Source organism: Pan troglodytes, chromosome 21 (assembly GCF_028858775.2).
Source record: "Pan troglodytes isolate AG18354 chromosome 21, NHGRI_mPanTro3-v2.0_pri, whole genome shotgun sequence".
Lineage (NCBI taxonomy): Eukaryota > Metazoa > Chordata > Mammalia > Primates > Hominidae > Pan > Pan troglodytes.
Window position 1 is genome coordinate 29,952,777 of NC_072419.2, and position 26,065 is coordinate 29,978,841.

The 26,065-nt window shown below is 46.6% G+C and overlaps 2 protein-coding genes across 2 annotated transcripts; one reads left to right on the top strand and one right to left on the bottom strand.

Annotated features, from left to right (window-relative positions):
* Positions 1 to 10,624: 10,624 nt before the first annotated feature.
* On the top strand, positions 10,625 to 15,880 carry CSTL1 (cystatin like 1). Its single transcript, XM_016937550.3, has 4 exons — positions 10,625 to 10,766; positions 11,104 to 11,446; positions 14,884 to 14,994; positions 15,721 to 15,880. Exons 2-4 carry the CDS (start codon positions 11,228 to 11,230, stop codon positions 15,826 to 15,828), a joined length of 438 nt encoding a protein of 145 aa, XP_016793039.1. The 5' UTR covers positions 10,625 to 10,766; positions 11,104 to 11,227; the 3' UTR covers positions 15,829 to 15,880.
* Positions 15,881 to 21,369: 5,489 nt separating this feature from the next.
* Positions 21,370 to 23,834, bottom strand: CST11 (cystatin 11). Its single transcript, XM_525284.6, has 3 exons — positions 23,542 to 23,834; positions 22,774 to 22,878; positions 21,370 to 21,547 (listed from the first exon to the last, which is right to left on the bottom strand). Exons 1-3 carry the CDS (start codon positions 23,767 to 23,769, stop codon positions 21,464 to 21,466), a joined length of 417 nt encoding a protein of 138 aa, XP_525284.5. The 5' UTR covers positions 23,770 to 23,834; the 3' UTR covers positions 21,370 to 21,463.
* Between the last annotated feature and the right edge of the window lie 2,231 nt (positions 23,835 to 26,065).

Below are 26,065 nucleotides of genomic sequence, written 5' to 3' on the forward strand. Positions count from 1 at the left end.
GAAAAGAACTCTCCATCCCTATCCTAAAGCACACAGTTCTAGATTCTCATATCTGTAGTCAGTTGAAAAGGAGCTGGAACAGACTGCCTCCCCGAAGCTAGCACTTGCAATTAAGAGAGACATTTTTGGTGGTTTCTAGTAATTTCCTTCATTCTCTTTTTTGTCACAGGAAATTTGTGGGCACTCCCACCGTTCTGCCAGTCCACACCAAAGTGGGAGAAAACCTTCAAACCTTAATTACTGGGTAGAGCTAGTGTTTTATTCTCCCAGAGGCTGGGGGAGGAAAGGAGGCAGGGCAGAGAGATAAACCTCACAGAATAAGGCCTGACTAGAGAGACAGCTGAGGAATCCTTGAAACAAGAAGGAAAAGAAAAGGAGAAGCACCCCTGGTGTGGATCAGGAGAAGAGTAGAAGTCATCTTGGAGAAGAGCAAAAGGACCCACTGCCCACACCTGCGCTGCCCAGGATGGAGCCACTCACCACTGGTGGCAATTTACATTCAAGTTAAATAATATTAAATAAAATGTAAAGTTCCATTTCTTGGCTGTACTAGCCGTATTTCAAGTGCTCAATAGCCACACATAGCCAGTGGCTACTGAAAGAGTTATAAATATAGCATCCTGGTGGATTGACTAAGTTAGACACCTGGTGGATTGACTAAGTTAGATACTTGAGGGCGGTGGCTCACGCCTGCAATCCCAGCACTTTGGGAGGCCAAGGCAAGCGGATCACTTGAGGTGAGTAGTTCAAGACCAACCTGGCCAACACAGTAAAACCCCATCTCTACTAAAAATACAAAATTTACAAAAAATACAAAAATTAGTTAGGTGTCGTGGTGCATGCCTGTAATCCCAGCTACTCAGGAGGCTGAGGCAGGAGAATCACTTGAACCTGAGAGGTGGAACAGAGGTTGCAGTGAGCCAAGATTGCGCCATTACACTCCAGCCTGGGCGACAGAGTGAGTGAGACTCTGCTCAAAAAAAAAAAAGTTAGACACCCAAAAAACGACAGGTGCAAGAAGATTACTTTGACTTTTTCTTTTCTTTTTTGCATACAGAATACACACTGGACACTTTGACCTCTTGTTTCTTTCTTTTTTTTTTTTTTTTTTTTGAGACAGAGTTTCACTCTGTTGCCCAGGCTAGAGTGCAGTGGCTCACTGCAAGCTCCGCCTCCCAGGTTCACGCCATTCTCCTGCCTCAGCCTCCCAAGTAGCTGGGACTACAGGCACCCACCACCACACCCGGCTAATTTTTTGTATTTTTAGTAGAGACGGGGTTTCACTGTGTTAGCCAGCATGGTCTCGATCTCCTGACCTCATGATCCACCCGCCTCGGCCTCCCAAAGTGCTGGGATTACAGGCGTGAGCCACCGCGCCTGGCCCCAACCTCTTGTTTATTTAAAGGCAAGAGATGAAATTCCCATATGAAAGATGTCCCTCTTATACTAGAACTAAAGCAACATTCTTATCATCAAAGACAGGAAGTTGAGGCTAAGAGAATTCTGTACAAACCCTGTTAAACTAACCCTTATCTTCTTAGTCACTTTTCTATCCAATTAACTACCCTAGCCCAAGCCCCTCTGCCTCATCACATTTTCAGTTTACTATTCTTTGTCCAATTCAGTAAATAAGTAACACACTCTAACTGCTTCTTTGGGTTTTCATTTCCTTATGAGGCCTCCCATGCCATGTAAAACTTGTATCAAATACACCTGTGTGCTTTCCTGCTATTAACTTGTCTTATATAAGTTTAATTTTCAGACTCCACCAGGAGCCTGAGATGCCCCCCTACACTACTATATGGACTGCACAGACAGAGAACAATTTTATCATTCCACAAGTCCTAGTGGATGGCACTAGCCTCTATGTGCTTTGCTTTTCAGAAGTTCTGGACACTTGTAAGAAAAGAAGAAAAAGGCTTCAGGGAGTTTCTGAGAAGGCAGAGCAGGAAAGGAGCCTGTAGCCTGAACAAGGCAGAGCCAACAGTACTGCTGGCTTTTCCCTGTGAGAAGATGGAGGTGGACACCTGGACGCTCAGACTGAATCAGCACATACCCCGAAAGATGATCCATCAAGACAGGGCTGAAGCTACTTGAGAACCCCAATACTAAGAAAGCCAGAGTCAGAAAAGAACAGAATCGATATGGGGAAAGGGTGTAGCCATCTGTGTGTGTTCACAGAAGGGGAGAGAGCACCAGGCAAAGATCCAGTATGGAAAATTATGGGACATCACTGCTGCTTCACTGAAGCAAAGCAAGAAGGCTCACCCACATTAAAGGGGAGGGAAATGAGACGACATCTCCTGATGGGAAGGCCTCTGAGGATTTGCAGATGTTTTCACACCATGACAGCTAGGTTAGAGGGAGTCCGTGCTCACCCTGGTCCACTCTGGTTGCATTGACAAAGTTGGGAAGCTGGAGCGCCTACGCTGGCGTTGGGGGACAGCCCTCAGCTCACATGGCCCTGCATGGCATGGCCCAACGGTCCCTGCCCAGGTCTGCAGTGGCCTTCTCTGATGACATCTCAGCCTTGGTTCTGCCTGAAATGCTAAGCGTGGCTCAGAGTCATCGGACAAGTTCAAACCATCTAAAGCAGAGTGTTCTGCTTCAGAAGGCAGGGAAGGAAGGAGTCCATTTCAGGAGGCTCTTCACCCAAAATCGTTAAAGGAATGCATTAATGAAAATAAATCTTCCATCTGTGTGGATGAGGTTGTGCAATTCTAAGGACAGAGTTTAATTGTTCTATTTACAGTGATTCTTTTCATTTTTCTCATAGACTAACAAAACCCAAGAACATTTGAATGGCACATTTCAGAGAAATAATTAAACAGCTTTTGTTAATCTCTAAAAAACTTTTTGAAACAACATCAGTTTAAGTGTTTGTGTGTTAGGTGTGTGGGGTGACATTTCACACCCTGTCAAAATTGTTACAAGTTTCCCCAAATGTAACTTTATTAATCTTATTTAACCTTTCCTTAAAAAATTACTCTATAAAATTCAGACCAAAAAGTTAGAAAAGGTAAAATTAAATATACACAAATATCTGTTACAGAAAACAAAAAATGGTAAATTAAGTTAAAATAAATGCTTATGAGAAAATATATATTATTGTCATTAGTAAGTGCTCTTCTTCTTCTTCTTCTTTTTTTTTTTTTTTTTTTTTTTTTTGAGACAGGGTGTCGCTCTGTTGCCCAGGCTAAAATGCACAATCAAAGCTCACTGCAGCCTAAATCTCCCAGGCGTAAGTGGTCCTCCTACCTCAGCCTCCTGAGTAGCTGGGACTACAGGCATGTACCACCAAACCCAGTTGTTTTTTAATTTTTATTTTTAGTAGAGATGAGGTCTTGCTCTCTTGCCCAGGCTGGTCTCAAACTCCTGAGCTCAAGCAGTCTTTCCATCTCAGACTCCCAAAGTGCTGGGATTACAGGCATGAGCCACTGTGCCCGACCAAATATTCTTCTTTTTATTAGTTGATGTAAAAGTCTACAAACAAGTTTTGAAATTAACTTGATGCCTTTATTTATGGCAAATGGGCATAAGATCATTTTGACAATTTTTATTTATATTATATATTCTAGGACCTTTCTTATCTATGCTTAATGTAAATTAAATGGTTGTGAGCCACAGACACAACTGCTTAAAGGGAAAAATGGTTTATTTCTCACATACTCTTTGAATTCCTTTCACATGATTATTTAATATTACATTAGGAGAAATTTTAGGGAAAAAAAGATGCTCATAATTCTACCTACTCAATGAAACATTTTTAATTTTTTATACATATATAGTGCTATCTCATTTTTATCCATCAAACTTACACATGTGTAAGTATTATTAGGAGTATGCTTGTAGTTTGTATTTTTTGTTTGTTTATGAAACATATATTTTCTCTGTTGCTATAAGTGTTTGTAATTGGTTGTTAATGGCCAATAGTTGAATAAATCAGATTTCACAAAACCTTTTTCCACGGTGGCATATTTGGTTTGCATCACATTTGGCTCTTATGGAAACATCTAAGACTGTCTTGGAAAGTGAAATAATTTCCCCATCACTAGATTACACCGTCCCAGGCTTATTTAGGGTGCGGTGCTAGCATTTCTTCATTATCAGGTGGGAAGAACTGGGTCTTCGCAAATCTACTCTTAACATGGTAGTAACTGTCTTTAAAAACACACTCAACCCTTATTATTCATGGATTTCATATTTGCAAACTCACCTACTTGCTAAAATTAAGTTGCATTCCTAAAATCAACACTTGTGGCACTTTTGCCGTCATTCACAGACGCTCAGAGTGGGCAAAAATGTGGGTGGCCTGACACATATGTTCCAAGCTGAGGTCAAATACAGCAGCAATCTGCCTTCTTGTTCCAGCTGTTGTTGTTTTTGTTTGTTTGTTTGTTTTCGAGATGGTGTCTCACTCTGTCTACCAGGCTGGAGTGCAGTGGCTCGATCTCAGCTCACTGCAACCTACACCTCCTGGGTTCAAGCAATTCTCCTGCCTCAGCCTCCCAGGTAGCTGAGACTACAGGCACGTGCCACCATACCCAGCTAAGTTTTGTATTTTTACTAGAGATGGGGTTTCCCCATGTTGATCAGGCTGGTCTCCAACTCCTGACCTCAGGTAATCCACCTGCCTTGGCCTTGAGCCACCACTCCCAGCCTTGTTCCAGCTCTTATATTGTTAATGTGTCCTTCTTCACAGCCTGTTTAGTGCCACGTTTCACAATTTTGTATTGGTTTTTTTTTTTAGAGGTGGGGTCTTGCTGTGTTGCCCAGGCTGATCTCGAACTCCTGAGCTCAAGTGTCTTCAGCCTTGGCCTCCCAAAGTGTTGGCATTACAGGTATGAGCTATCACATGTGGTTTGAGTTTTGTGCTTTTTTTGGTTGGTGATTTTGCTGATTAAAATGGCCCCAGGCATAGTGCTGCAGTGCTATCTAGTTCCTAGGCACAAGAAGACTGTGAGGTGCCTTATGGAGAAAATGTGTCTTAAATAAGCTTCATTCAGGCATTTACAGGACTGTTGGTGGTGAGCTTGATGACAATGAGTCAACAATATATATTTAAAAGACACCTCTAACTAGAGACACACATAAAACGAGGTTAAATATTGATCAATTGACAGAAAGTGTTGTAACCAGAGACTCAAGGAAACCAAACCTTGTGTTTTTCCTGGGCACAATGGTTTAGCATTTACTACTTCAATGTTTGCAGAGATTTTATAGAAGATAACTTCTGCAAATGATGAAAATCAGCTGCACATTGGGACAGTATCTGGATAAAGAAATGAAATGAAGTCAGATCATAGAATATCCCTTTCCCAATCCCTAAAAGAAATGGGCAAAAAGATAAAAACTAGCAGCTTTTCAAGAGAACTAAGACAGAGGGAAATCATCTGGTGCTGGCTAATTTCTGTTTGCTCCCTAGCCCCACTGGCTAACCTTCTGTTATGGTTAATTTTACGTGTCAACTTGACTGGGCCACGGAATGCCCACTATCTGTTAAATGTTATTTCTGGATGGGTCTGTGAGGATGTTTCTGGAAAAGGTCAGCATTTGAATCAGTGGACTGAGTAAAGCAAATGGCCCCTCCAATGTGAGTGACACCATTCAATCCAATCCACTGAGTGCCCGAGTGGCAGATGGTTGAATTAGCTCTGCCTGGCTGTTTGGACTGTGACATCAATCTTCTCCTGCCCTCAGCGCTCCTGGTTATTAAGCCTTCAGACTCGGGTTGGAATCTACACCCGTGGCTCTCCAGCTCTCAGGCCTTCCAACTATACCATTGGCTTTCCTTGGTTTCCAGCTTGCAAACAGCAGATGGTGGACTTCGAGGCCTCCATAATTGTACAAGCCAATCCTTTATAATAAATCTCTTCATATCTCTGTGTTTCTCTGGAGAACCCTGACTAATGCACTTTCTCCATGCTGCTCTCTGCTTCACAACACAGGCTGCTATGGACTCCATCCGTGGGGCTCTTGCGCCCTATAACTTCTGCTTGTATTTGACAACAAGATGCCTAGGAATGAGGTAGAGGACAGAGGAGATTGACATCATGGTGTTTGTCCCCTGCTCTCTCCACAAAGTGGCCAGCTGGCACTCCAATTCTTTCTAGATGTTTGCCTCATCTTTCAGGCTTAGGCTAGCTGGCATGGCTGCTGCAGACACTTGCCCTGTGTCCCAGGGTTTCTGTGTCCCTGCATCATTGCACAGTGCCCCGTATAGAAACTGCCCTGAACTCTCCTGTTGCAAGTGTGCCTGTGCTGACTGTGGAGACCCAGGCTGACATGCTCCCCAACCCGTTGGATGAGGCCAGTATAACCTTGAAACCCAAACCAGGAAAGCACAATATGAGAAAAAACAATCACAGGCCAGTTTAACTCATGAAGATAGATACAAAAATTCTGAAGAAAACATTAGTAAACATACCACGCACAAAAGTCTAGATGGATTATGGATGTAAATGGGAAATGCTAAACTTTAAAAATTTCAGAAAAAATATTTAAAAGTAGCTTTATGACCTTGATTTCCTAAATAAGACATAAAAAATGCAAACCACAAGAAAGAAAAATCAATACATTCTTTCCATTAAGATTAAGAATATTTTTTCATCAACATGCCATAAATAAAATGAAAAGACAACCACAACCCAGAGGATGACATTTGCAAGAAGGATAAATAAATCCCACAAATCAATTGAAGACAACCAAACAGAAAAATGGGCAAAAGATTTGAACTTGAAGACTTAATTACAGATTTCAACAGACTCTTGGCCCTCTTCCGCTTTTGCTGCTCATTGCTTCAGTGGGAAGAGCATCTGCTTACAGAAAACCAGACAGATCGCAGGAGAAGGTGGAAGCAGGAGTGTCGCAGCCTGCAGAATCCACCTGCTTTTTCTTTGCTTTCAAAATGGAACCTGATGACTATTTAAGAGCTGGTAAACAGATACTGTGCTGTGGAAAACGTCTGCAGAAAGGAGACCAAAGGCTGGATGAGGACGATGACCTCCCCACAAGCCCCTCCACTCTGGGCATCCTTGGCCTCTTGTGACACGCTCTCACTTTTTAAGCCTTGTGATTTCTCATGTTTCTGTGTCTGGAAAGAGAAAATGTACCCTGGGACCTTTGGAGCGATGCCAGTTTGGAGCCATCTGTAGCACCGCCTTGTTTGCTGACTTTCTGTGCGCCTGCTGCTGGCCTGCTCCCCAGAATCAGAAGGCATTTCCAGCCAAGATCAGCCATGTTCTTCTGCTGCTGCCCTGGGGGCGAGGGCTCAGGGCTGCAGTGGGAGCTGCTGCTGGCAGCATGGACTCTGCTCCCCTACCCCTGCCCTGCAGCCATGGTTGGGAGATTCCTCAAGCAGGCACAGACTGCTGACCATTCCTTCCTGGGCTATGTTTGGAGGGTGCCCGGCAGCAGGTGGGTCGCAAATAGATTTGCTTTCTGCCTGGGTTATCTTCAGGTCAGCAGCCAGCCTAGAACAGGATTATTTAGGGGACAAAGAAGAGCTTGTCAAATAGTGCTACATGCAAAAAAAAAAAAAATAGAGAGTGGAGAGAGGAAACCAACCGAGATCAGCTGTGTTGTTTACAGAGGATTATTTGTTTCCCCAGAATGATCAGAAAATTTCAGACAGCAGATGTCGGCTGATGAAGAGAGTGTCACAGTGTGACCCTTTCCCAGCCCCAATGCCATATCTACTGGTGAAGGAGTGATGAAGAACTACAGCCAGGAAGCTCCCTGTCTGCAGGTTCCTCAGCCCACATAAGCAGGGCCTGCTGGGATAAAACACATCATCATGTTCTTGTTTATTTCCTGCTTCTCCTAGGAGCTGGACTGATAAAGAAATCCTGAGCTTGGTCGTCAACAGACAGAACCAGGAAGTTGTGCAGCTCACAGGGGGCCTCTGTGGGACACACACCACCTCGCCCACACAGCACCCAGCCACGGGTTGATCCAACAGGAATCCCACACTTGCCATCATGCCTGGTCCAGCAGTGGCCTGTTACCAGGTTCAGCTTATGAGGCAGGAGGCCTGGTTTGCTGGACTCCTGGGAAACATACTTTTTCTTTCTTTCTTTTTTTTTTTTTTTTTTCAGATGGGGTCTTACTCTGCTGGGCAGGCTGGAATGCAGTGGCACAATCACAGCTCACTGCATTCTAGACCTCCAGGGCTCAAGTGATCCTTTCACCTCAGCCTCCAGAGTTGCTGAGACTACAGGCATGTGCTCCCCGGCTAATTTTTGTGTTTTTTAGTAGAGATGGGGTTTCACCATGTTGCCCAGGTAGGTCTTGAACTCCTGGCCTCATGTGATCTGCCCACCTTGGCCTCCCCAAAGTGTTGGGATTACAGGTGTGAGCCACGGCTCCTGGCCAAATTGCACATATTTAAAGTGTACAATTTGATGAAATTTGTCATACGTAGGCACCTGTGGAATTATCACCACAATTCATACAACAGATATATCTATCACCTGAAGTTTTCTCATGCCCTTCTGCAATCCTTCTCTCCTATGCCCCTTATTCCACAGACATGAGCAGACCTCATATTTCCTGTTATTCCATGGTCTAACCTGAGCTCGTATTTTTCCCTTCTTTTATTGGCAAGAACAGGGCTCCTATTTGTTATAGCCAGCACTCCTAATTTACTTTTGTTCCACGGAAATACTCGGGCCCCTATTTTTCCATTGTTTCATGGCAGTAACCAGACAACAACTAAGCCCTCTATTTCCCTTTGTTCTGTCGCCCAGGCTGGAGTGCTTAGTGTGATCTCAGCTCACTGCAGCCTCGACCTCTCTTGGGCTCAGGTGATCCTCCCACCTCAGCCTCCAGAGTAGGTGGGACTACAGATGTGGGCCACCATGTCTGGCTAATTTTTGTATTTTCTGTGGAAACGGGGTTTCACCATGTTGCCCAGGCTGGTCTGGAACTCCTGGGCTGAAGCAATCCTCCTAGCCTCAGCCTCCCAGGTGTCAGCCACTATGCTCTGCCCCTATTCCATGCTGTAACCAAGCTCCCTGTCTCCCTTTATACATGTACCTTACCAGAATCGTATTTTTTTCCTGATTCCATGTCCACAGAGTCAGAAATCAGCATTTTGCTGACACAAGCTAAGGAACGCCAGTGTGACCTGTTAAGCCCCTCACATCTCTTTCTGTGGCATAGTCAGTGTCTATGTTTTCCTTTTCTTCAATTAAAATTGCCAGTGACTCATTTTCCTCTTTCCAACTCCCATATTTCTTAAGCAGATTTATTGTTTATGCTTTGAGCCCCACATCCATGGCGTTTCTAATATGGCCCACCCAATGTTTTTTTTCCTCTCTATGGGTCTCAGCCTGATGGGGGTATCCCAGGTGTCTGGGGCGTGCTGAGATGGCCCAGGTCTGCGTGGCTTCCCTGATTACTCGGAATCCTTCATTATCTATTCTACAGCAAGTGGCCCTCGGCAGCTCAGGCTCAGGGAATTTCAAACGTATCACCTCCACCGGCTGGACAAGTCCTCTCAAGACAGGCTCTGGGGCCAAGGGAGGATGTTGTGACAGGTGCTAGCAACATTGTCATGATGGAAGGTGGCCTGGCTTCCAGGACAGGAGGGACCTGACAGGCCATGGGTTAAGTGTGGGTTCAGAGTCACAGAAGAATCACGAAGAAGACATTCTTATGCACCTGACACCTGACTCGGGAGCAGGTTCTTTGCCTACATCCAGTTAGTCTCTACCACAATTCAAGTGGAGTCTTTCTCCCCATTCTCATATTACAGGTGAAGAAACCCAGCTTAGGGAGATGAGGTAACTCTCCCAGAGTCCCCAGCAAAGGACTTGAGCCAGGACAGTTGGATCCTAAGGCTCCTGCTTCCCCTCCCTCAGCACGCTACTCCTCACAGAACAATGCTTTATTTAGTTTTGGACATTTTAACCTTTATTTTGGAATAATTTCAGACTTACACAAAGGCTGCAAAAATAGCATAAAGCATTCTCGTATACCCTTCATTCCACTTCCCCAAATGTTAAGATATTATACAATCACAGTACAACGGTAAAAACTAGAATATCAACATTCACACAATACTATTAACTAATCTGCAGATTTTATTCACATTTCATCAACTATTCCACTAATATTTTTTTCTGGTAGGATTCCATTTAGGGTGTTTTTTTGTTTTGTTTTTTTTTCTGAGACACAGTCTCGCTCTGTCACCCAGGCTGGAGTGCAGAGGCACCAGCCCGGCTCACTTCAGCCTCCACCTCCTGGGTTCAAGTGATTCTCCTGCCTCAGCCTCCCAAGTAACTGGGACTACAGGTACATGCCACCACACCCAGCTAATTTTGTATTTTCAGTAGAGATGGGGTTTCACCATGTTGGCCAGGCTGGTCTCGAACTCCTGATCTCTGGTGATTCACCCACCTCAGCATCCCAAAGTGCTGGGATTACAGGCGTGAGCCACCACGCCCAGCCAGCAAATGTTTTTAAAATAGGGCATTCATGGGCTTTTGGGGGTAAGTGACACCTAATCTTCAGGGGTCTGAGGATAATTTCTAAATGGGGCTCACAGCTTATTCCTCCCTCATAGGGAGGCTGCAATTACCTCACAAAGCTCCACTAGGGTCACAACAAGATAGCAAAAGCCAGTGCAGGGCCTGCAGGTATAGGGGGATCCTGCAGGCAGAAATCTGTGGTGGGCGGGCGGCAGGTGAGCAAGGAGAACGTGTCTCTAAAGGAAGCACAGGGAACAGGTGGTGGCTTTGTAAGACAGTTGGAACCCAAGGAAGGTAAGAATAATGTACCACTCCTTGCTCCATATGACTGCTTCCTTATATCTCAGTTCAGATATTACCTTCTCCGTAAGGCCGCCTCCCTTCCTGTAAGTGATGCTTCTCTATCTACAACCCCAGCTCTTATTGCAGAGCACTGTAGGGGCTGTTCTGGGGCCTTTCTTCCCAGAGACATGTGAAGGCAGGGAGAGGGGCTTGCACGCCTTGGCAGGTGTTTAAAAATTTTGCTTGCCTGGATCACCAAAGAACTGAATGGGTGGTGTAAATGGGTAGAAAATGAACTGGCTGGAAAGCGAGTGACAAGGTTCAGGTCTGAATCTCTGTTTAAATGCAGGCAGGCCATCCCCCAGGAAAGCCTATGTTGGTGAGGGTTATGGTGGGAGAATGAGTGAACTACAGCGTGGCACCACCACACCCTGGAAGGTGCAGTTGGGAAGAAGGTTTCTGAGGCTGTAGACATGGGGATCGGATGCTGGAGAAACCCCCTGCTGCTGCTGATTGCCCTGGTCCTGTCAGCCAAGCTGGGTCACTTCCAAAGGTGGGAGGGCTTCCAGCAGAAGCTCATGAGCAAGAAGAACATGAATTCGACACTCAACTTCTTCATTCAATCCTACAACAATGCCAGCAACGACACCTACTTATATCGAGTCCAGAAGCTAATTCGAAGTCAGATGCAGGTTTGTACCTTGCTCTCCCCAGACATCAGCAGGCCCTGTTCTTGCCAGTTCAGACATGTGAGGATTCTGGGGTGTCTCCCAAGAGAACCAAGCGGTGGTCCTCTGTGAGGTCCCAAGTGGGAAGCATCTTCACTTGTAGCAGGTACATTGTAGAGTTGTTCAGATCCCAGAATGTCCTTAGCCATGCTTCCAAAATGCTTTCCTAAGGACTGGCATGAACTCTAACTCCAATACACTTAGAGGCAAAAGTGTTCACTGAGGATTAAACTCTTTTTTTTTTTTTTTTGAGATGGAGTTTCGCTCTTGTTGCCCACGCTGGAGTGCAATGGCATGATCTTGGCTCACTGCAACCTCCTCCTCCCAGGTTCAAGCGATTCTCCTGCCTCAGCCCCCCAAGTAGGTGAGATTACAGGTACGTACCACCACACTTGGCGAAATTTTTTGTATTTTTAGTAGAAACCAGTTTTCACCATGTTAGCCAAGCTGGTCTCGAACTCCTGACCTCAGGTGATCTGCCCACCTTGGCCTCCCAAAGTGCCGGAGTTACAGGCGTGAGCCACCACACCTGGCCAACTCTTTTTCCTTGGGAAGAAATGCCTTTCATTCTGATATTTGACCCTGCCGGAGTGACAGCAAGGATAATTTTGCTCCCTTTAAAGTTCTCATTTGGCAAAATACAAATATTCTCTGTAGGCCTGTAGCCCCCAATATTTTTTCAATGTGTAGGGTTGTAAAATTCAAAACTGGGTGTTCTGTGTTATACAAACTTCAAATTATACAGAGGGTTTATTCTGGAAGTGGAGGGGATGTGAGAGATAGGGTTCAGCCAGATCACCTCACCTTCTGTTTTACATATAAAATTTCTCTGAAATATATCAGTTGGAGGATAATAGAAGAAAGAAAAGTTGTTAGGGAACCCCTTTTATTGGTACAACATTTCCTCAAGGTCAGATAATAAACTATACAGTCCCCTTGGTGTCCATGAGGAATTGGTTCCAGGACCCCTCAGGATCCATGGATTCTCAAGTCTTTTATGTAAAATGGAATAGTGTTTCCACATAACCTATGCACATCTTCCCACATATGGTAAATCATTTCTAGATTAATTATAATAATTGGTACAGTGTAAATGCTATGTAGATAATTATTATACTGTACTGTTTAGGGAATAATTACAAGAAAAAATGTTCAGTATACAGGCAACCATACATTTTTTTTTCCTGAATATTTTGATGCACGGTTGTTTGCATCCACAGATATGGAGCTCATAAGTACAGAGGGCTGACTGTAGAAGTTGGGGCAGCAACAATGCTACGTCCTAGTTCAATTAGCTAGATTTGGGAAAACACAACTGGCTATGGGAAAGCTCTCTCGCCAGAGAGTAAGGCAGCTGCAACAGAGAGAACCGGCAAGGCGGGAGGGCAGGGTGGGGAGGACCAGTCAGCATAGGTCAAATCCTCATCCCAATGCAGACTGTCCCGCAGGCCGGCTCAGTGAGGCACTTCTACCACAAGATGACGATGTTGCCCATTTGGTTCTTGGTTCTTCCACAATTGGTTAAGACCCCAAGGAGGCTTGCCTTGTGAAATCAATCCATCACCATTAAGTTAGCTGTTAAAGAATAATGATGAGCATTTGATGTCATTCACATTGATAAGCAGGCAGAGCAGGCGTGCCTCCTGGTAGCTGGGTGATCTTGGCATGGGCCTCTGGGCATCCCCACACCCATATGACCATTGTGTCTGTCCTTACACCTCACAGAGGGGACAAGAGCAGGCGTGGAGGGCTGCCAGGTGCCTCTGGGGCTTCACGCCCAGCTCCTCCCAACTGAGGCTCTTGGTCAAGTGACATCCAGACTCTCTAGACCTCAGTTTCTTCACCTGCAAAGTGGCTCAGAACAGGAGGGAAGTACTTAGCACAGTGCCAACATCTGGTAGCACTTGTAAAAAATCTTTGCTGTTATTATGACTACTCCTGTCATTATCGAACAAATAAGTCTAATAACGAATAACACTTTGCACACTGGAATGTCAGTTACAGTGATGACGGGTGGTTTAGTTTTTTCTTACATTCTGAGCGTGCTGAAGGTCAGTGTGACCATGCCTGGGGCAGCCCTGCAAATGCCCATGCATGGATGGCCCCCACATGCTTGGGTGCAGGGAGGCTGGTACTGCCCTCAGGCCTAGGCTCCCTGCTGCCCTGTCCCATTGTTTGCTAAGGGTGTCTTCCTCCCAGGAGCAGTGTGGGCACTCTCTGCCTCAGTCACCACCCCAGAGATGACCAAGCCCTCTCACTGGGCTTGACCAGTGACAGGGCAAGGCAACAGGGAGCCTCCCAGAGCTTCTCCTGCACCAGTGAAGATCCACTAATCCACATATCTACTCAGGAATCCAGCTCAGAACCCGACAGGGAGCCGTAACCCCCAAGCTCTCTGTTAGTCTCCCTTCTGGGCGTAGGACCTCCCTGCCCACAAGGGCTTTTCCAGGCTCCAACCCCTGCAGGCTTCATGGCCTCACACTTGATCACAAGTGAAAGAGCCATGGGGAAATCCCTGGCATGCGTTCTCCATGGCTCGTGTACCCACCATGCCTCCTTCCTTCATTTCTGTACACGCTAGGAGGAAACTGGCATTATTCTCCTCATTTCCTAGATGAGGAAACTGAGATTCAGTAAAATTTACAGAGTCTGCAGGGGGTAAAGCCAGATTTTGTGTTCTGTCACTCTCCTAACACTGAATCTGCTTCAAAGTAACGCTGCAGACACTTTGCTAAAAGATGTAATAACTTATAATTATGAAAATATTTAAAATTTATTTTATGCATTCAGGGAAATGCAAGCTTCCATTTAGCCCACATAACAACTCCAGGAGCAGGCACAATTGTGGTTTGTAGTTTGTAAGTGAAAAAGCTGAGGATGCTAAGTAACTTGCTCAAGGTCACAGTCACTAAATGGAAAATGCATGCCCCAAATCAATTCGATTCCCAAACTGTTTTTAACTGTATTGCTAAGCTGCCTTCCACTAGGTTGGTCAGGAAGGATAGTAGAGACAGAGGAAATGGCAGAAGGGACTGGGGGGGTGGGGACAAGATGCTGGCTCTGTTGCATTTTGAAGGCCACATCTGCCAGCCTGGGAGTGGCCTGTGGTGGCCAGGCAACCCAGCTTGATGTTGCCTCTTCTGTCCTGAGGATGGAACGGAGGCAGGTGAGAAGCTTTCTGTGGCTGCTGCAGCAAAACCAACCTATGACCAGGGGCTTTGGCTGCCATTGCCCTCCCTCCAGCCAGAAGTAAGGAGAAGGGAGCCATGCTTTTGGTGGGTAAGCTCCGCGAACAAGAACTGTGGCTCTGGGAGCTTTACTCTCAGTCCTAGCTTCTCCAGGAGAGGGTCAGCCACTGGATGCTTGGAGTCCACACTAACAGCACAACTGATTCTCGGCAGCTGACGACGGGAGTGGAGTATGTAGTCACTGTGAAGATTGGCCGGACCAAATGCAAGAGGAATGACACGAGCAATTCTTCCTGCCCCCTGCAAAGCAAGAAGCTGAGAAAGGTGTGTAGTGGAAGTCATCCCAAAGGGACTTGTGAAGTGAACCTTTTAAAAAGCAACAGCTAGAAGTTTGCAGTTTTGCCACTTGTGTGGATTGGGGCCAGCTGCGGCCCAGCCCTGGGGCTGTCTGGCACCTCCTGAGGCACCTGGGTGAAGGAGGGAGGCTTTATATTTGGGCTGGTACAGCCCTGCACCCAGGCCTCTGGTCGCCTGGACCCTTCTCCAACCTGGCCTGCTCCCCAGACCCTCTGCGTGAAAGCAGTGGTTCCCTTTCCTTGGGGTCCTTCTTCTGTCTTCTTTCTCCCTCTCCAGGTCTCTAAGGTTGTCCAATTTCCTCCTTGTTCCCTTCTATTTTTCCTGGTCTGTGAGTGGCACCCCTTGGAAGCTGGCAGATACAAGGGGCTCCCCCATGCCTGGGGAGGTGCAGGAGGAGGTAACGATGCTATTGCTCCTTGCTGGCCTGCCTGGCCCACATGACAGGGTCCTGCCAGGCCGTAGACTCCAGGTTCACCTGCTGTGGGTCCCAAGTGGCTGGGTAGGGGGAAGACAGGGTGACATTCCTGTTCCAGACTGGCCGTCCTTTCTGTTTCTACCCTTGACTGTGGGCAGCTCCCCTCTCTGCCCACGGGGTTCATGAGCAGCCACAGGGACAGACCTGGGGAACAGGCGCCTGTTGCTTGCCTTTGAAAAATACTTCCCCCAAAGTCTGTTTTCTTTCTTCTTCCACAGAGTTTAATTTGCGAGTCTTTGATATACACCATGCCCTGGATAAACTATTTCCAGCTCTGGAACAATTCCTGTCTGGAGGCCAAGCATGTGGGCAGAAACCTCGGATGAGGGCTCAGATGATTGAGTTGTGCACTGGCTGTTATTAAACTGTAAAGGATCATGTCTCCCTCATTGGGGTCTTATTACACATGCACACACACACATGCACACACACACGAGTGTACACGTACACACACATGCACATACTTACCTTCACAACCCACACACACAATGCTCACACTCACGACACCCTCACACTCTCACCACTCACATACATGCACACTCACTTTAACAGCCTCACACACTCATCCACCCGCCCACCCACTCACTCCTACATGTCAAGCACATGCACACTCACTCGCACACACATTCAGTGGTCTTCAGGGGTTGGTGCAATCTTTTCTTTCTTTTCCTTTCTTTCTTTCTTTTTTTTTTTTTGAGACACAGTCTTGCTCTGTTGCCCAGGCTGGAGAGAAGTGGCACAATCACTGAAGCCTCCGCTGAAGTGGAGCTCACTGAAGCCTTGACTTCCCCGGGCTCAAGTGATTCTTTCACCTTAGCTTCCCAAGTAGCTGAGATTACAGGTGCACACCGCTTTGTCCAGCTAATTTTTTAAAACACATTTTTTTGTGGAGACAATATCTCCCTTTGTTGCCTAGGCTGGTCATGGACTCCTGGGCTCAAGTAATCCTCCTGCCTCAGTCTCCCAAAGTGTTGGGATTATAGGTGTGAGCTACTGCACCCACCCAGCTGATGCAATTAGAACAGAATGTTCATAATCACTGGGGAAACCTCATCATTCTTTCTACACCACCCCACCTCTCTATGGCTTTTCTGAATTTAGCATGTCCCTGAGCTCTGACCCTAGTGTGGGGAGCCCTATTTCTTCCCAGCACACACACAACACTGTGACTCACACACATTTTTGTGAGTGTGTCTGAGATTCCCAATACCAAATTCACATTGAGTGACTCACTAGAGGACTCACAGGACTTAGCCTAGAGTCATTCTCATGGCTGTGATATGACAGCAGTGGGACACAGGGTGAAACCAGCAAAGGCAAACGGTGCATGGCGCTAGGTCAGGAGAAAACCAGCCAGGAGCTTCCAGAGTTCTCTCTCGGTGCCATGACACAGAGCACGCTCAATTCCCCCAGAAGTGAGCTGTGGCAGTATGTGTCACAAGCAATCTCCTTAAGACCCAGCAGCCAGGGTTTTTACCGGGGGCTGGTCATGAAGGTAGTCTCTGCCTGGCACGTGCCGAAATTCCAGACTCCCAGAGGATAGCAGGGGTTCAATGTCAACCTCATTGCTGTACAGAGAATGTAGACACACTGAGGTCCTCTTCTCATGCAGGAAAAGTTTTCTATCAGTGTAGGGAACTGTTGACTCTCCAAGTTCTCAAACTCCATCCAAGGCCAGCCTTGCAAGCAGCCTTTCTTTCTTTTTTTTTTTTTCTTTTTTTTGAGACGAAGTCTCGCTCTGTCGCCAGGCTGGAGTGCCGTGGCATGATCTTGGCTCACTGCAGTCTCCGCCTCCCAGGTTCAACCAATTCTTCTGCCTCAGCCTCCCTAGTAGCTGGGACTACAGGCGTGCACTGCCACGCCCAGCTAATTTTTTTGTATTTTTAGTAGAGACAGGGTTTCACCATGTTGGCCAGGATAGTCTTGATCTCCTGACCTGGTGATCCACCCGCCTCAGCCTCCCAAAGTGCTGGGATGACAAACGTGAGCCACCGCGCCCAGCCTGCAAGCAGCCTTTCTAAGGACAGCAGTTCAGGCGGGCCGTGCGAACTCTTTTCTGCACACTGAGTCATTGAGCCTCCCATGTTCTGATGGCTGCTAAAATAAGACCTGTGTTTTCTCCTCTTCTCTGGCTGACAGTCGATTAGAGAAGGTGCTTGTTAGACCAGAAATGGTCTAATAGCCACAGACAATGGCTGACAGTGTGCCTATTGTACCACTTGACCATTCAGCCTCTTCCCAGGCACCAGTGCCACCAGCTGGTCATAATGGCAACTTGAGGGAGTATTGCTAAAGGGGAAGAATAAACACAGAGCAAGAACCTCAAACTTGACAGCAAGGCCTGAGGGAGAAGAGAGGATGGAGGAAGAGAGTTAAAGGAGGTGGAATTCCTGCGCAAAAAACCCCACAAAAACAACCTCCCCACAAACATCGCAAAAACAAAAAGGCCAGAAAGCACCCAGTCCTGCAAATCTAAGCTAATTGAGGGCTGACTGGGTGACCAGCACTGGCCTGCTGCCCACATTATCCTATTTGATCATCATGACCACCCTACGAAATGGTAACTTTTTCTCCACTTTATAGATGAAGAGCCTCCAAAGGCAGCCTCTGTCCAGATTCTAACATCCTAACTTAACACAGCTTGTTGGTTGCATTTTTAGAAATAGAGTCATACAATATATATTCTTTTGTCTCTGGCTTCTTGAATTCAATACATCTGTGTGGTCGTGTGTAGTTATAGTTCACTTTCTTTATTGTATAGAATTGCTTTGTGTAAATATACCACAATTTATCTATTGTACTGATAATGTACTTTTGGGTCGTTTTCAGCTTCTAAGAACAATAGCTATTAACAAGCATGAGTGTGCCTGTCTAATGCTGGACACATTACATGTACTTCTTTTCTTTTCTTTTTTTTCTTTTTCTTTTCTTTTTTTTTTTTTTTTTTTTTTTGTGAGACAGAGTTCCACTCTTGTTGCCCAGGCTGCAGTGCAGTGGCACGATCTTGGCTCTGCCTCCCAGGTTCAAGTGATTCTCCTGCCTCAGCCTCCCAAGTAGCTGGGATTACAGGTGCCTGCCACCATGCCCAGCTAAATGCTTTTGTATTTTTAGTAGAGATGGGGTTTCACCATGTTGGCCAGGCTGGTCTCAAACACCTGACCTCAGGCGATCCACCCGCCTCGGCCTCCCAAAGTGCTGGGATTACAGGCATGAGCCACCGTGCCTGGCCACATACATGTGTTTCTATTGGATATATGCCTAAGAGTTAGTTGGTAATAGGATGTGCTTACGTTTAGCCTTTAGCTATTTTTTGCTCAAGACTTTTAAACATTGTTTGTTTTTTACCTAATTTGTTTTTCTAATGTTACTTACTTATAGATTTAAATCTTGTTCAACCTCTAAGTTCTTACTTTTTGAACATCTTTTATTTATATGGTCTAATTGTACTATTTCTATCTTTTTTTTGCTTTCCAACTTTAGAGTCATCTCTTATTATTATTGTTATTAATACTTTATTTCAATGGGTTTTTGGGAACAGGTGCTGTTTGGTTACATAGATAACGTCTTCTGTGGTGATTTCTGAGATTTTGGCACAACTCTCACCTGAGCAGTGCACACTCTACCCAATGTGTATTTCTATCTCTTTAAACACAATTTCATATTGACACTCTATTCTTTTTATAATGTTTTACCAAACTTTATGGCATTACTTTGAATTTTTTAAAATGAACTCTCCCACCCCACCCGCTCACCTTGCTTTCATAACTAGCAAACAGGAATGGTGGGCCTGAGCCAGCATTGAGACAGGAGTGGGCACCCAGGCCCTGGCTGAGTACAGGGAGGCAGCACAGCAGAGCTCTCCGGTGATGGAGCAGTGCTGTGTCTTGAGCATGGTGCTGGTTACACGAATGTACACGTGTGACTAAATGGCACACACACAGTACCAATGTTGGCTTCCTAATTGTGATATTTTCCTATGATGTGATAAGATGTAACCATTAGGGGAAACTAGAGGAAGGACACAGAGGACTTCTCTCTACTACCTTTGTAACTTCCTGGAAATATATACTAATTTTTAGAAAAACTTCTAAGAAAGCCCCCACAACGTTGGCTGAGAAATCCAAGAGATTAATGGGCATAAATGTTCCACCTTCTCTTTTTAATCTCCCCAAGAATAGTAATGCCTGCCTTGGGGACACCATAGCAAAAAATGTCAGGAAAGTGTTGACTGTTGACTGGTATTAAATTACTACCACTGCCACTGCCAGCATTCTTCCTAATGGTTAATATTTATTTGAATGCCTGCTTCGTGTTAGGCACTGTGTTAAGCAATTTATATGCATTATCATCATCAATCTTTACAACTGCCTCAAGGAGTAGGTACTGTTATTCTCAGTTAAAGATGAAGACATTGTAGGTTAGCATCATCCCAGGCAGTTGGTGGAGGGAAACCCCACCTGGGCCCCGCTGAAACAGGGTTCTGGGCATTCCAGCACTTCAACAGGGAGAGTAAAAGCCAAAAATAAATTATTTGTTCTTTCAAAGCCCATCCCATCTTGGGGAGAACTGGTGTTGCTGACGTGCATCTCAGCTCACAGTTCACACATGCAGGAGCTCTCCTGTTGGTGCTCTGCCTATAGTCTCTCAAATCTCGCACTTTCTGTGCATGCCAGCTTGACTTCCCTGTGCCCTTTTATCTGTGCACCGTCTCTGCCGCTTACTCTGCCCTGGAGCTGCCTCAGGCAGGAGGTACTAGGGAATTCATGCCCCCTAAGAGCCAATACTGATGGGAACTGAACTGTTGGATAAATACCCCAACTCCCTCTCCCCGCAGGGAAATGAATGCCGTAATGCCGTGTGTGTGTGTGTGTGTATGTGTGTGTGTGTGTGTTTGCTATGATGTCCCTAGACCTCGCCTGTTGTATTAAACCCAAGGCTTTTGCTTGAGCTCTTGGGAACAAGATCTTCCTCCCTTTCTTACTGGATGTGAAGGAGGACACACCTAACCCATTGAGCTGCTGGCAGCCTCCCTGCAACCACATGGAGGAGGAAGTGGAGTGGGGTAAGCCCGGTGACATCATCTGAGACCTTGAATCAGGCTGTGGAGTTGGGGGATGCTTCCTCCCATGGCTGCTGTGCCTTCTGTGGAAAGAAAGCCCCTTGAACAGAGGACTCCTGGCTTCTCCCTGTCCTCAGGACTTCCTCTCCTGCTGGGATTAATCTGACTGGTCTGTTTGGGAAGAATGAACTGGGCATTGTCACCAGGTCTGCCTCCTTCACAGGGAGCACATATGTCCCTTTGCTCCTCTAGGAGAGGAACTTATTTATAGACAGACCTAGTTTGGTCCAGTGTTGCTCGTGCAAGGGGGCAGAAGTCTAATTCTGGAGTTTGCAATTAGAAAGTGCACTTGCTTGTAAAAATAAGGCACATCTCTCAACCTGGTTATCGTATCAGTAGCAAAGGCCTTGTCTTTCTTAGTTCTTTGGTGATTTCTTCTTATTTCACACTTTAGGCAAGGAGAGAGGGTGATCTTCATTGGGCCCCTCAGAGGTGCCATCACAGGCCATACTTGCAAATGTCTCTTGGCTGTTCAGTTGCTTTGAGCTTCTTCCCTCTCCTTATTCTGCTTCTCAGTTTCTCCATACTATTTTAAAATCTAAAGAATCTTAAAATCTTGCCTGATATGAGAATGAAATTGAAGTTCTGCTACCATGAAGGCATAGGTGATAAGGTCAGGAATAATGTAGGTCACCTCATTTGGACCCCCAAACTGCCCTGGCCCAGCAGACTTTCAGATTATTACTATGAGCTGAAGAATTTGGATAAAAGAAAAAAGAAAAAAAGTGGAATCACGATCTTAGGAGAATATGTTGACAAACATTTATTGCCTATATTAAAGATTATTGCCCATTGCAGGATTCTCTCACATGCAGTGGCCACAGTTGTACGCTCCAGGACACCTAGTCACTGCTGCAGCTTTTGTTCAGAATTTTGTACTGTTCAAACCAGGGTACAGCAAACACTGAGAAGAAGCAGTTGACTTGCTAAAACAAAAAACAAAGGCAATATTTTAAAAGACGCCAGGTGAAATTTAAAAGGAGAAGGAAGAGGATGTAAGACACGAAGATGGAGAAAAGGCTACCACCTCTCCACCCCTACAATCCTATTTGACCACAAACAGAAGGACATTTTCTGGAATGATCCCAGCAATGTTACTATCAAGCGGCTGAAATCAAAATAAATATCAAACAAGATATTTAGAAATAAAGTGTCTGCGCAGCCCATATTCACCATAGGTACTGCTGATTCTTTTTTCCCTCTTCATTTTTACTCATTTTTTTAAACTTCACTTCTTCCCTTATTTGTCCTCTCTTGGCTCCATTTATTCATCCACCCATTCTTCCAACCATCTATTTATCCCTCCATTCATCTACCCATATGTCCATCCATCCATTTGTCCATCCATTTATCCTTCAATCCATCCCCCATCCATCCATTTACCCATCTGTCCACCCATCAACCCATTCATCCATCCTTCCATTCATCCCTCATCCATCTCCATTCATTCTTCCATTTATCCCTCCTTCCATCCACCCATCCATCTTTACTTCCTGACTTTGCTTCCTCTCCCTCAGTGCATGCAGCCTTGCTTCATTTCTTCATCCATCTGTCCATTGCACCATCTCCCACAGATGGGCCAGTGCCAGGTGGGATGAAGGCCTGTTGGAGCTGGAGCTGCCTTCGGGGGTGGTGGCTTCCCAGCAGAGCACATGCATGCAAGTTTGTGCCCCTCACCCACCCTCACCCACCAGTCAAATCATTTCTGAACTTGTTTCCTCACCTCCTCCTCCCCCTGGATGAAGACGGCTGGATGAAATGAGAGAGGACAGGAGCCCAGCACTTGCGTGGCCTTGTCATGTTGACTCTGAGGTATTCAGTCAGCGCACCTGCCAGGTCCCTCCCACAGGCTGCTCAAATATTAGGAATTGTCTGCTTCCCTCGCCCCAGAGTGTGCCCCTGCAGCTCGGCCACCTCAACTCCTCTCTCTGGACATGTTCAGCCTCCTCACACTCCTTCCAGCAACAAAGGAGCAGCATCCCGGCTGTCTCCACCTTTGCTTTCCCTCTCTGAGGAAGGAGGTGTTACCCATGCATTCTTTTCAAGCCAGCTTGAGTAAATTCCAATTAATTCTTCCCAACTCATTCTAAAGCCACAGAAAAACCTCACTGAAAAGGACTTCTGTCTACGTTAAAGTGCTTTTACCCAATACCTTGTGAAGCTCCCCTTCCTGGGGGACACAGTTTGTGGTCTCTGGCTTTTGGCAGGTGGTCCGCTGCATTTCCACGTTCAGGTGATACTCCAGGTGGTCAGTGATCTGTGGGCGCCAGGCGTGGGGGAGGCACAGCTTGTCTCCTTCTCCCCTGTCTGTGGTTTCTGTGCCTGGGGGCTCCGCTACCCCACGTCCAAGGGCAAGGAGCTGGTCCTGGGCGGATTAGCGGGCTCCTCTCTCCTCTATTTGACTCATGATTGTTTTTGTCATTCCAAGAGAATTAACCAGAAACCATCAGAAACATGAACTTTCCCCCTGGGCAAATCTATCCCTTGGGTAATGCAAGTGACGCTAGTGGTTCTGGATAGGGGTCTGTAAACTTTTTCCGTAAAGGGCTACATAGTAAACATCTTACGTTTTATTGGCCATGTGGTCTCTGTAACTACTCAGTTCGGCATGAGTGTGGCAGCAGCAAGCAGTGGCAGACAAAGCACAGGCATGCTCATGGCTAGGTCACAAGAACACGACTTACAAAAGTGGGCGGCAGGCAGATTTGGCCCTTGGGATGTAATGTGCTGAGGATCCCTGGTCCTGGGTTTTGTTTAAGTGCCTTAACTTCATCACCCTAGTGAATTTATGCTTCTCTTAAAGTGCTCACATCAAGCTAAGCAAGGTTGAATTTCCCTTGAGTGGGACTATTCCTGACACCAGTGGCCACCCGATGTGGGCGTATCAGGCCTGGGGAGAGGCGGGAAGTCATACACTCACCTGCCTCTGGACTTTAAGGACTCGGAAGATCCTGAAGTGGTACTTGTCATCACTTTCCTTGTTATACTGGTCGGTGATCCACTGCAAGCTGTCCTTCGCATAGTTTTCTACTGCCATCACTTCATGGATGCTTAGAAAGGTTTTCTTCCTTGCTTGGTAGGGGAGGGCCATCAGAGTCAATAGAATGGCCAACAGGAGCCGTAGGGCCTGCCAGGGCTCAGCCATCATCCTTCAGCTGCAGAGGAACAGGAAGAGTGTTCTCTGTACTCCTCAGGGACAAGTCGAATCACACTGACCCTACCTGCCCTGGCAGGATTTAAGAGCAGCTGGTGGTGGACACCCACAGCTCTCCTCTCCTCCTCCTCCCCCTTCATCAGCAGCTGAACTCGAGGGGAGAGCAGCAAGAGACTGTGCAATGGTTTTTGCATAAGTTCATGCCACACACACACAGGCTAACACACACATTTTCTCTTTTGAGGGGCTGCTCCCTCAGCAACACACAGGCTTCTGCGGACCCAGCATTGTCTTGGTGGGAGCCAGGCGAGGGCCCCTGGGAGTCCTGGAGGATGGTAGCTGCTGGAGACACGGGGAGACTGGATGCCAGGACTGGCGCATTCATAGGTGAGCAGTGGGGGATGAGCACTGTGGGGAGGGGCCGCCTGCACCGGAAGCCACTCTCCCCCAGCCTGGTTCCTGGAGATGAGTTTTGGAAAATCCCCTCCCTTAGAGGACAAAGGAGCAGAGGCACCCTACAGAAAGGTGTGAAGGGAGGGAGAGTCAACTCTGACACCGACGATTCCCCAGTACCGACAAGTCCTAGAGTGGCCTCCGCTGGACTTGCATGTTTTGGAGGAGGAGGCAGTGGCGAGGAAGCTTCAGGTGTGAGACACAGGGAGCTTTCTGGTTGGACATTCTGGTCTCCTAAAGGTCCCATCCTGGGGACCTGATGGGAGTCCCCAGACTTGGCTGCCAGTTAGAGAAGGAAGAAGCCATTGGTGGGTGGAGGCTGGAGCTTGTGTCCCACGGCACACAGAATGCAGGCTTAGCGCGGTTATGTTCGACTCCTAGAAGGCCTGTTATGGTGTCTTTTGGGAAGATGCGATATAAAAATGTGCAGTGATGGCTCCTGTGTGGGAACCCGGGGAGGAGCCCTGGGCACACCCAAGGCCTGTTTCGAGGCTTCCTCATGTGCCTCCAGGGGATGCCAGGAACCAGGAAGCCAGGGCCTCTTTCCTGACACCCCTGCTCAGCCTTCCCTCACAGACACACTTGCTGCATAGCCACATTCACACCCGAACACACGGACACACAACACATACACATACCTACACACACAGTCACACTCACACTGAAACACAGACACACAACACACAGAGACAAATACCTATCCACGCTCACACTGAAATATACAGACACACACACCTACATGTATACATCCACATTCACAGCAAAAAACACAGATGCACAACACACACACACCACCACACATGCACACATACACACTGAAACACACACACAACACACAGAGACACACGCACCTACATGTACACAACCACACTCACACTGAAACACACAGACATACTACACACACATCTACACATACACAATGACACTCACACTGAAACATATAGACACACAACACACACCTACACGTACATGCCCACACTCACATTGAAACACAGACACACAACACACACAGACACACACCTACATTACACACCCACACTCACACTGAAACACACAGACACACAACATACACACACATACCTACATGTACACACCCACACTCACACTGAAACACACACACAACACACATAGACACACCCCCCCACGCATACATACCCACACTCACGCTAAAACACACAGACACAGTACACACACAGACATACATACCTGCACACACACACACTCCCAAAACTCATGGACCTCAGGGTTCACTCCTTGGAGTACAGTGGAGCACACATCCTCCATGCCCTCTTGATGGAGGGTTTGGCATCACCACAGAGCGAACACTGTGGAAGGGCTCTGTCTCCACCTCCTGTCTGTGCTTCCAGGACGGCCTCAATTTGTCTGGTGGCACAAAGGCAAAGCGGAAAAAGGTGAGAAGCTGGGCATCAGTTGGGCCTAGTGTGAGGTCTGCTTGGCCTCTGCCCTGAGCTCCCTGAGCGGCTGTAAGTGGGATATCAATGCTCTTTTCATTGGGTTACTCTTACATTATAATTAAGAGCCTATGGGCAGAGACTGCTCATTTTATTTTCCTCAGTAACAGAGCTGCATTTTTGTTTGAGTATGGGACTGCCTGCAATAAAGACTGCATTTCCCAGCCTTCCTTGCAGTGGGGGTAGTCTCATGACCAAGATCTAAGTGAAATTGTTGTTTGAGACATAGAGGAATTTACTCTGTAAATTGCTGACTCAGTTGCAAAGAGTCATTTTTGCCTTATCTGCCATTGGGAATGAGGACATGATGGCTGGAGCTCCAGCAGCTCTATTGGAACATGAAGTAATCTGGAGAACAGAAGCCA

What these genes read in the sequence shown, in the direction of transcription:
- CSTL1 (XM_016937550.3), top strand. Translation starts at nt 11,228, where the DNA reads ATGGGGATCGGATGCTGGAGAAACCCCCTGCTGCTGCTGATTGCCCTG. An exon ending in TAATTCGAAGTCAGATGCAG is followed by an intron (nt 11,447 to 14,883) that starts GTTTGTACCTTG and finishes GATTCTCGGCAG; the next exon opens with CTGACGACGGGAGTGGAGTA. An exon ending in AAAGCAAGAAGCTGAGAAAG is followed by an intron (nt 14,995 to 15,720) that starts GTGTGTAGTGGA and finishes CTTCTTCCACAG; the next exon opens with AGTTTAATTTGCGAGTCTTT.
- CST11 (XM_525284.6), bottom strand. Translation starts at nt 23,769, where the DNA reads ATGATGGCTGAGCCCTGGCAGGCCCTACGGCTCCTGTTGGCCATTCTA. An exon ending in TCCTTAAAGTCCAGAGGCAG is followed by an intron (nt 22,879 to 23,541) that starts GTGAGTGTATGA and finishes TGGCGCCCACAG; the next exon opens with ATCACTGACCACCTGGAGTA. An exon ending in AGGAAGGGGAGCTTCACAAG is followed by an intron (nt 21,548 to 22,773) that starts GTATTGGGTAAA and finishes TTTTTGTTTTAG; the next exon opens with CAAGTCAACTGCTTCTTCTC.